General features: G+C 43.2%; 1 protein-coding gene across 2 annotated transcripts in view; it reads left to right on the top strand.

Moving 5' to 3' along the window:
- Window positions 1-11,408, top strand: part of PRICKLE2 (prickle homolog 2 (Drosophila)) — a 159,547-nt gene that overhangs the window by 96,562 nt on the left and 51,577 nt on the right. For both annotated transcript variants that reach the window (XM_008587688.1, XM_008587687.1), the window contains exons 3-4: window positions 6,236-6,349; window positions 9,243-9,380. In XM_008587688.1, the coding sequence (XP_008585910.1) occupies window positions 6,236-6,349; window positions 9,243-9,380 (252 nt within the window). The remainder of the gene's footprint in view (window positions 1-6,235; window positions 6,350-9,242; window positions 9,381-11,408) is intronic.

Raw genomic sequence — 11,408 nt, 5'->3', positions numbered from 1 at the left:
GTTTCATAAAAACCACCACATGCTGCAAATTCAGTCTGCATCTTTCCCTTCTCTATACAACTTGCCTTCCGAGATGGTTTAAGCACATTCCAAATATTGCCTCCCTGAACTGAGGTAGATTAACTGAGGTTCCAATCTTCTCAAACTGTAGGCAAGGGGGAGCGTGAAATAAAGATTAGTCTCTGGGTTCAAATGGGCTTTTATAAAACCTTTCAAATGTGTCAGCTCACATCGGAGATTACACTTCAGGAGTTTTTGTCTTTATCTTGTGGGGTCGTGTTTGCCTTCCCCTTAAACCAGTGTTCTTCCTGGTATGATGTGAGGTGTTGGTTGAGAATGCAGAGTTGTGGTCTCCTTTTCAGACCCAGAGAAATGAAAATGGAAATAATGTTCAATAAGGGCCTCGATGATTCTGGTGTTACAGTAATGTTTGAAAGTCACTGCTCTATCATTTAGGATTTGCCTTCGCTTCCTCGTAACAGAGACTGTAGATAAAGAAATAGTCTATTTCTCTCCCTAGTAAAAGAAGTTCAGAGATAAGCAATCCAAGGTTGGTATTGTGGCTTTGTAGTATTAAAAAGAAACAAAACAAACAAACAAACACAGACTTCTAACTTTCTGTCCTTCCATCCTCAGCCTACAGTGTTCATTGTTGAGATTACTTCATGGTACAGGATGGCTGCTGGAGCCCCAGCCATTCTGTTTACATTCCAGAGAGGAAGCAGGAAGAAAGGGAATGGACATTCCATTGCCAAAAGGGCCATTTCCAACTCTTTGGCCTCCTTTCAAAGAGCTCTCCCAGAAATCCACTCTTATGTATCGTTGGCCAGAATATATTCATATGGCCATGTGCAGCTACTAGAGAGGTGCAGAAATACTGTTCTTAGCTGGACATATTGATGCTGTAATTAAAATGATGGTATTCTGGTTAAGGAAGAAAAGAGGAATGGATGTGGGTGGGCAGCCATCTCTGCCACAGCACCCTTACACCATCATGCCATGGTGTTGTGGAAAGACTTTAATTTGGAGAACATTTTTTACTTACTGTCAGTTCATTTGGGGTTTGTTTGGGAGCCATATACTGCTATGTTATGGAAAATACCAAAGGAAAACCTGTTCATCATTTTTGTGGTCAGCTATACACACATATTGGGAATCTACTGTATCTGGGGTTTATTCTTCTTTCCCATCCATCTGCCAGTCTTTTTTTTTTTTTTCCCCCTGATAAAGAATGCCAAGAATTGACAAAAAACAGAGCAGGTGGATGAGAAAACCAAGCTCAAAGATGGGTCTACCAGTTTTTAACCACGTGATATTCAACCTGATGAGTATGGAATACCCACCTCCAGGGTACAGGGAGGGTTCATGAAATACTTTAAACACCTCAGGCCTAAGAACCACTCAGTAAATAAAAAGTTCATTGATCTCTTCCTTCATCTAGACGGTGAAGAATAATTGATTCTGAGATCTGCCAAGAAAGTCTGACTTCTCTTTTGTTGGGTTCCTGCTGTACGAAAATAAGGATGCCTTTGATACATAAAATATTCCCACCCCAAAATGTGAGCACTTTGCCCGTAGGATTTCTCATTCTTGCCAAATCTGGTAGAATCCCCCTGCTTAATCAGATTTCTAAATGTGGAAGGAAACACCTGAAAAATTGGGTGAGGTCCAACCAGTTCTTTCTCCTCCTCTGGGCTTCCTGGATCTCTCAGAGAAAATAGGAATTTGCCGGGCAGCTGCATGCGGTTTGGTTGTGGAGGAAAAACAGTTGATAGCTCTGAGAGTCTTGAAGTGGCACCCCTGGACCAATAGCAGTACCTGAGAAGTAGTTAGAAATGCAAATTACAGGGTCCTACCTTAGGCCTTCTGAATTAGAAACCTGTGTTTTAACAAGCCTTCCAGATGATTCTGACGCAAGCTAATGTTTGAGATCCACCACGCTAAATAAAGCGCTTTGCACACTTTTTGCTTTATTAGCACATTTTTTAAAAGCACCCTTTTCTCCCATATGCAGAGTCGTTGATTCTCCCAGGCAGGAACGCTGTCAAACACGCAGCTCCTTCTGACAAGCCCAGTCTTTCCAGCTGGGCGAGGCCGTGCTTTGTAGGCTGTGTTTGCACACTGACTAACGCTCTTACGATCTCTCCGACACAGGCCGAAGTTACTGCCAAACCTCCCTGTTGGGGAGTAACACCTTAAATAAAGGCCTTCAGCTATTTTATTTCCATAAGCCAGTTTATTGTGTTCAAAATGCTTTTGTTCAGGGGAAATGTATCTACTGNTGTAGGCTGTGTTTGCACACTGACTAACGCTCTTACGATCTCTCCGACACAGGCCGAAGTTGCTGCCAAACCTCCCTGTTGGGGAGTAACACCTTAAATAAAGGCCTTCAGCTATTTTATTTCCATAAGCCAGTTTATTGTGTTCAAAATGCTTTTGTTCAGGGGAAATGTATCTACTGTTACTTCACCTGGAGTAGAATTGCAGGACACCTTTACCTGGGCTGGTCGAAATGTAGTAAAATTGCTAAACATTCAACAGAACTGCTTTTGAAGAAATATGCTCAGGACACACAGAAGAAAAATAAAGTTATCGGCATCCTGGGTAACATCTTGGTAGTAATCATCCCTTGACATAATTCTTTTGGATATGCTATTTACTCCTACAAACAAACAAGTGAAACATGTTTGGGCTAAAATGAGCAATCTGCAGGGTTTTTGGGGTAGTGCCAAATTTAATTTTTGTAGTGCCAGAAAGTCTACTCAATATTTCCCTTTTACCATTGGTTCACGTGGGGTTTGTTTTGAGCTATACAACGGTTTTGTTGTGGAGGATGCCAGAGGAAAGTGCACGCGGCATTCCCGTATCCAGCCAGAGACAGCCTGGGAATTCAGGAGAGCTGTTTCTCCCTCACTCCCATCCATCTGCCAATCCCCTTTTCTTAATGAAAAGCTTGGAAAGCCCAGCTCCTAAACACAGGGAGGAGACGCGCGGCATTCCCGTATCCAGCCAGAGACAGCCTGGGAATTCAGGAGAGCTGTTTCTCCCTCATTCCCATCCATCTGCCAATCCCCTTTTCTTAATGAAAAGCTTGGAAAGCCCAGCTCCTAAACACAGGGAGGAGACGCAGAAGTCAGCATTAGAGAGATTACTTTTTCACCTGGACTTGAACAGGTTTTAAAAGGATTGGAAGTCATGAAGGACTAACTCATTCCTCTTCCTCAGAGCAAGCCAGATCACCTGCCATGTGATATGGGGTGATTTGACAGGTTATTAATTAGTGTGAACTCATTTTTTTTAATAATGGGGCATCTCGCTAAGTTTTTAAGACATTCATCAAATTATTGGTTTCCTTGTGATAAAATATTTTAGCACTTTCTGTATATGAGGAATTATTGGAATACTAGTAGAAAGGACACATTTTCAATGGTGATTATACGGCATGAATTATAAAAGGTAACACAGGATGTCCAGGAAAGATAGAGCTGTGTTCTGAAAGAGTCGTCATGGCCCTCATTGACTTAAGAATTCAGTCTTTAGCATGGACCTCAGCATACCAAGGTATCTATTTACTCCTAAATATGTCTAGAGTTCTCTCTCACTGCTGGCTGCACCTTTGCCCAGTCAGGTCATGTTGGGATTTCCTTTATCCTCTAGTCCTCAAACATGTTGAACTTCTTCAATCCAATCTCCGGGTGTGGACCCTGCCAAGATGGCATAATCAGGGAATTTGGAATTGAGAAGAGCTAGTCTGTCTAGGATAGACTTTTGGGGTGGGGGGGCAGCTGGTCAGTACAGGGATCCGAACCCTTGACTTTGGTGTTATCACCACCATGCTCTAAGTGAGCTAACTGGCCAGCCCTAGGATAGAGTGTTAAACTGAAGCTGTGTAAACTCAAGTGCTGTGGGAAACCTTAAGCTTTGAGAAGGTGAGAACAGATCTGCAGAGAGAGAATAGCACAGAGGTAAGAGGACACTGAGGTCACAGAGATGAGAAATCCAGTACCAGTCACCTTCCAGTGGTAGGCTCCATGTCCTAATGAGGCTCTACTGTACTGCTGGGCTTCTTAAAACACCCCACCTTTATAACAATTTGCCATTTTTTTTCCCTGAAATCATCCTAGCTTTCATAGCATTATATTCCTTGTAACCTATTTTTCTTGCTTAGACTGAAGTAGGTGGCTCCCAGGGTTTGGTGTCATTCTACAAGCCAACCATGTTACTACCCATCTTGAAATAGAAGAAAGGTCAGGAAGCATCTGGATTGTTGTATTTGAAGTAGGCCAGGCTGGATAATGTAATGATTATGTATTCATGTTATTTATTGTAATTGAGGGCCACATGCTTTGCCTACACTCTCATTTAGTCACAATCTTATGATGAGATTCTGAGCAGAGATGTAACGTGGTGGGAAATGACAGAATGATGGGGGTTCAGATCCTGCTGGCCATGCTGTAGAAGGTACAGGAAGATTCCAACCTGGGTCAGCCTTGGTCAGGATCAGAGAGGGCTTGGTTCAAAGTGCCAGTTCAGAAGGGCTCTCAGGATGAATGCCCCAGGAGGTGGAGAGAGGGATGCAAGCAACGAGAGGCAATTGAGAGGAGGGTCAGTGGAGCTCATGTTAGACTGCATTATCGAGCATCCACAGCGATTCATTTCATATGAATCATTTTCATTTCAAATTAGCAGTTGTCCCTCATGTTCTATAACTATAATGGAAGTTGTGAGAATGACAAAGTGATGTTGGAACAAGCAATATTTTGACTTCGGAGGCAAAGCCATTCCCCAAGGCAGGGACAGACTGGGCCTGCTTCTTTATACAGGGCCTCTCCTGAGGAGAGAATGGTGTGCCAGTCTCTGGTGGGCAAACAGCCAGCCTCTAATCCCAAACTAACTTATAATCTGGGCTTTTATTTCTTCTCAGAGAGTGCTGACAATCTATGGGCTGCCTTCAAAACCTGGAGCCATTTACCCATCCCGGGGTGTGGCTCCCTGCCAGGTGCCTCTAGGGAGGGGTCCTTCCAAAAGCCAGCTAGTCTAGGACAAGTACTCTGTTTATAGTTACCTTTGGGATTTGATTAAGAGGATGATAGGCACATGATGGTGAATGATTGCCACCATTAGTTATGAAAATAAAGATGGCTTTCACATTTTTTAAGGCCTTGTCATCACAAAGCTTTTTCCCCTCTTTTCTAACTGTATGACTTAATTTCTGGAGATCAAAGTAGACAGAGCTTTCGTAACTCTTTACCCCAGCATTCCCAGAACATGTGCTCATATTCAAGGCTCCCTAAATGCAAAGGGTTTAGATCAAGTTTGTGGAGTGTTGGGAATATGATGAATTTGGAGTCCCCAGTCTTGCACCTTTTTGGCTCATCAAATAAGAGCTGGTCATGATGCTAAGTAAGAGATACTTGAAAGTATTTTCCATGACATCATCTGAGCTTGTGGGATTTTTTTTTTCACCTCACTTATATAATAGCATACCTTCTGTTTTGATCAGTTTTTTCTTTCCTTAGTTTTACATGTGGCTGGATGGTAAAATGTTTGTTTTCTTTACTCAGGCAAAATTAAATGCTTGCTGCCTTCCCCAGTTGTTGATAGGGTTGAATGAACCTCAGAAACTGCCCTAATATGTCCTAACAGTCATAAACAGGAACGCTCTAGGATGTGCAAAAATCCTCATGTTAATGACAATTTTTAATTACACGCTCTGCATCCCAGATTCAGTGAGTCTCTTTCTGATGGATGTCAGCTGCTGCCTGTCTTACAAATGGCTCAAAACCTGGAGGGCTTTTAATGTAGGTGGAGGCTGAGGTACCCAGGAGTTTGCCGAGTGCCAAAGCCTGGCTTCAACTCCATTGCCGAGGCAGGTGCTGACATATCCCTTTGGCTGGGGAGGCGTGTTACATGCTGGAGACAGAGAAAATGGTAAAGCCAGCTCTCGGGGGAGTCTGCCGAGAAAGCTGTACCCTCCGGGTTCACCAGCATGTTTGCCGACTTCTTTTTTTCTAGGAAAGGTTGTGGGCTTTATTTTTCCCTCGCAGAGAGAGGGAAAGCCCTAAGATATGGGTGATTTGCTTGACTCTTTAAGGATGCATTTCTCTGCATGCAGGAAGAAACTCCTCTGCTGTTGAGTTTCATGAAGGGTGGGGGCAGCGGAAGTCAGTTGTGGTATCATCTCCGCTGTAAGAGGGAGTAATGGATGAGTGATCTTTGTGCCTTCTGTCCTCAGGTTCACCAGTACTATAGCTGTCTCCCAGAAGAGAAAGTTCCTTATGTCAACAGTCCTGGAGAGAAACTGCGAATCAAGCAGCTACTACACCAGCTGCCACCACATGACAATGAGGTAAGAGGCTAGAGGGGGCTTATGAAGACTTTTAGAACCTTCTGTGAATTGTTGCTGTTTCCATCATCAGAAAGTTGTGATCAATGAGTTTGACCAAAAAAAAAAAAAAAACCCTCTGGCAATTTATTTCAGGTTTTAGCTTCCTTAATTGGAACTGAAAGAAACTGGCCAACACCTTTTACAGAGTGTTACCGAAAAAGCAAAATCTTGTTATGGACTGGATTAGCCTCCATGCCTGGCACTACTAGCTATTTAGGGAAAACCGGGGAGCACTAAAATTTAAAAGTTCATGTCCAGCTTTTCTTAGTTGAAGAAGAATGTTCCACACTGGTTGCCTGTGCATGTTGGAGAAATGATTGAGATTCCCTGAACCAGTTCAAACCCTGCAAAAACTTGGTGACTCTCTTGAATTTTCAGCTTCATTTCATATTAAATGAGCATGCAAGTTTTCCATGTTACACTGTGGTAGAAATTACGTGTCCAGATTTGCAGCTCTGAACATCTGTGTTTTGGTCATGGTGAAGTCTAGTTTGCCAGGGGTCTGACTTGCATTCGTATTCTAGAAAGTATGGCTTGCAGATTGTCCTTTTTTCTGAACCCAGATACATGGGTTCAGAAATGCCCAGATACTGTAAATGGGCATTTCTTATCCTCGAAATCCAATTGATCATAAAGGGAAATTTGTAAACATGCTTTTAAAAGACCATCATGCTGGGACGGATTAGGTTTATAAGCTACAAATTAATTTTTAGGTATCTGGTTTTAAAAAAGAGTAATCCTACAGAATTGAACTGTCTACTTAACTCTGCATTTGAAACAAAAATGTAATTTTAAATTGAAAGGAGAAATAACCCCTTTAGAGATCTGGATACCAGCTTTCTACCAACTTGCCTCCAGCCGGATGCTGGATCTCAACCACTAGATCCCATGAGAAATAAGTGAGTGCTTTTTAGTCTTATCTCCCCACATTCAAATAAAAGGGGATAATTTGAGAACCTCAAAAGTAAATTTGAATAAGCCAAACAAAAGCTTGAAGATTGAAGCAACTCCTTAGAAAGAGTTGTGATTCTCTTTCTTGCTGCTTAATACTTCATAGAACACATATAAACAAAATATAAACAATGCTTTCTCCTTTAAAGCCAAGAGCAGGCATTGTAACCTGATGCCCAGTTAACTAATTTGGAAGTGAAAATGCTAGTTTTTACAAGCAGGAGGGGTGTGCCTTTCTTTAAAAGCATGTCCATAAAATGTCGGTGGCGTAACCATAGTTCTGGGCTGCTCAGGTCACTGCAGTTCTCTCTGTGGGACATGCATGTGAAGATTTTTTTTAAAACTCTTTTTACTTGATAAAGAGAAGTTATTGACCCATCTCTGCCTTTAGCAGTTTATTTTGTTTATGGGTAACTATGCTTTTGTGAAAAGAGACACCATTCAAATTATAACTTCCTGCTGGTGAGAATCTCGCACATGTGACCCAGTGGTCAGATTTAGCTCATTTGACATGGCCCTTTTGAGGACAAAGGGTGATTCTAAAGTAAGTGTTTGATCATTTTCTTTTTCACTGAGATAAGACAATTTTGATCTACAAAGCTGCACTAGTTTTCAGATTAGGATACAGCAGTTCTAGTTCAAAGGCTTTCCTTTAACCATACGTATGACAAATCATCTGAGCAATTCAGTTAACCTTTCTGATGCCCAAATTACTCCAGAGTAAGACAGGAGATGGAGTTAGGACATGTGTGGATGTGAACATGGCAGTAAATAAAATCGAACTGCGTACTAAGAGAGTTATTCCCTCTTAAATTGTGTTTTATTCCTGTGATGGAGTGGTTGAATAATCAAGGAAGAAATTTCAGTTTGGTGCTAGCAGGTGTCTCACACCTCTCTGACTCATGCTGGTCTCCACTTTTAAGTAGGAGCATCAGGGATCTCCATTTCTGGATCTTTCAGGCAATGTGGCCGGCTAATCTAACAACACGGTTTTGTTCTCACTTGATTTAGCTTTATGGTCACCGTCTGTTTTTTGCAGGCAATATTGGTTTTCCATTTGTAGTCATAATATACTTTCTTTGTAAACAAATGTATTCAAGTTAAAAAAAAAAAAAAAAGGGAGTCAGTTTTAAACACATAATGAAGTAAATAATAGTTTAAGAGTATGGCACAGTTCCCAAGGTGTGCGTTAACTAAGGGGAGAGAAATTCTGGATTTGAATGTCTTTAATGTCCATCCCTTAATTCTTTGAGTTTTTTGTTTAACAAGAAGGAAAATGTCTTTTGCGAGTTGGTGCACTTAACCAAAGCCCAGGAGAAGCTCTTTTCCTCCTGCACGCAGATAAACTCGCAGGGACTGCCATGCAGCACCTCAGAGGCCTCTGGACCAACTCCTGGGGCTCAAGCCTTTGTTTTCCCATTTTGCCAAAATAAGATGGGAGAAGAGAAGCTGTGAGAAAGCACCCTGACACCTGTTCTGGCTTGCTGACCTAGAGTCGTTCTTTGGTGTTAAGGATCATTTACGTGGGCACAGGGAGATGAAAGTATCAGGTCCCTACAGTCAGTTTGGAAGAAGGAAAAAGCCCCAGATCTTCACTAGCACCAGATGATCTGGACCTTAGTGTGGTGAGCAGAGAGAGGTGATACAGGAGAAGGAGCAGCTGCAGAGCCTTTAGCCTGCCCAAGGCTAGGGCTCCGAAGTTTGGAGACTTTAGTAAACTCTTTTGGCTGTCAACTATCGCAGTAGAGATGCCTTAAGTAGCTCAAAGGCCTGTGTTGTTAAAGTTCAGGAAAGGGCTATAAAACTAAATGGGAGTGTGTTCATGGGACAGTCTGAGGCATGGGGCTCCAGGCATCTCAGGAAGCGAGGGTGACGTCCTCCATGCCATTCTCTATCTATTCAGGTTCGATATTGCAACTCCCTGGACGAGGAAGAGAAGAGAGAGTTGAAGCTGTTCAGCAACCAAAGGAAACGTGAGAACTTGGGCCGAGGCAATGTCAGGCCCTTCCCAGTCACGATGACAGGAGCTATTTGTGAACAGGTGAGTATGGATTCAGGGCAGTAGAGAGGCATTGTTCTGGCATCCTTTCACTCATTCGCTCAACAATTACTGAGTGCTGACTGTGTGCCGAGCACAGTTCTAGGCCTTGGAGATACAGCAGTGAACAAAAGACATAAAAGCTTAATCTCTCCCCTCTCAAAAGCTGTGTTCTTGGGGAAGAAGTTAGACCATAAGTTGAATCAAGAAAATAGAAAAATACAGCAGGGAAGGGGACTAGGGAGTACTGGGAGTGTGGGGAGGCTGCCATTTTAAGTAAGGTGGCAGGGAAGACCCCACTTAGAAAGTGGCCACTGAGCAAAGATGTGCAAGAGGAAGTGAGTCATGCAGACCTTGGGTTGGAGAGGACAGCAAGCTCAGAGGCCCTGAGGCAGGAGGATATCTGTATTGGAGCAACAGGGGTTTGACCAGTGTGGCTGGGGCAGAGGCAGTGAAGGGAGGGATTAGCAGATAAAGTCAGAGTTCATAGCCAGCTCGTAGTGGGCCATGTAAACCATTGGAAGGACTGAGCAGAGGAGCTGCATGATGGATCAATATTTTAGAATTTCTTTAGAATATGGAATTAGCTTAGGCCTTTGGTCAGTCTCTCTCCCAGGATTGTCCACAGACCAGTGCTGTTTAAAGGGGTGATAAATGATCTTCTGCTGGGGTTTGAGAGTTCTGTATCAATATGAAGTCCACAGCATTCTCCCTAGGACCTCACTGAGTTGAAGAGTCTGGATTTGTTTTTTCTCCTGCTCTCCTGTAGAGTGCTCAGGGCATGGTGGAGGAGGGTTTTAAAGAAAGCAGGGTGGGAATCCAGCCTGCCTGGGTTCACTCTGCCCCACCTCTTAGCTGTCAGAAGCTTTCCGGTGCTGATCATCATTTTTGGCACCTCTGTAAGCCCTGCTGCTTTTTGTACAGCTTCGTCTAACTCCTTAAGCTCTGGATAGACCCATCCCAGTGCTGAGGATAGAGAAGAGGAAGGGGAATACTGCCTGAGGGGAGCAGGTGCCATTTGGGGCCCTGTTTTTTAGATTTGAGAAGGCAGAGTTGAGAAGGTTCAGGTAGATGGGATGAAGAAGCCACCTGAACAGAGATTTGGCAGTGGGGTCTTCATTCTTGAAAAGCATCTCAGACCCACCCTTGAGGTGCAGGTGGCCGGTGGTTATGATGTGAGAATCATTGTTCTCTGTTCAGGGCCTTCACCACTCTCAGAGCAGTCTCCTGGGATTAGGCAAGGTGACCTCACCCGAGAGGGAAGGAAGGTTGGGCATTTTGTGGGCAGTTGCCAGGAACAGTATAGAATAGTGCCAAGAGCATGCAGGCAGAAGGACCTTTCATAAGCTTACTCATGTTTCTGCCAGACAACCTTGACTATGTTGCTTTTTCTTGGTTTGGTCATCTACAATATAGGGATAACAAACCTTACGATGATAGTTAAACCTTACGGTGATAGGATTATGTATGTACACTTTAGCTCTACTGATATGATCATGGAAGGTAGGGATCGTACTTTCTGTACCATGATGTCTTTCTTTCGTCTGGTCACACATATGTATGAGCTCCCAGATACTATTCTATGAGGAATTCACTTCATTTTCTATGATGCATTTCAACCCGTAGCATGTCCACAGTGTGGGAAAGGTTTGGAGGTAGCTTCTCTACCTTTTAGATATTGGCCCCAGAGCTCAGCCACTAATGTGGGACCATGATACTAGACTCAAGCTGTGTACTTCATAGCCAATGCCATGGTCAACAGAGAGCATCTCTGTGGACCCACTACTTCACACTTTACTCCTCTCTGAAATGCCCTCCAACTGTATTCGTTTTATCCCAATCCCAGCTGTAAGTGTGGGTCATCAGTGATTCTGCCTTGATCCTTCCTTGATAGGGGAGGAAACTTTGGAAAATGAACGAGAAGGTAGGGAAGGGATATGGAAAAAACCCTTTCCATAGCCTGGCCTTAGAAGTGGTGATGTTTCAATCAAGACAGTGTAAAAATGTGGTAAGGAAGCAGGCTGTTTGCAT

The sequence above is a fragment of the Galeopterus variegatus genome, unplaced genomic scaffold (genome assembly GCF_000696425.1).
Source record: "Galeopterus variegatus unplaced genomic scaffold, G_variegatus-3.0.2 Scaffold4498, whole genome shotgun sequence".
Lineage (NCBI taxonomy): Eukaryota > Metazoa > Chordata > Mammalia > Dermoptera > Cynocephalidae > Galeopterus > Galeopterus variegatus.
Note: the sequence above shows the minus strand (reverse complement) of the source record. Positions and strands in the feature narration are given on the sequence as shown.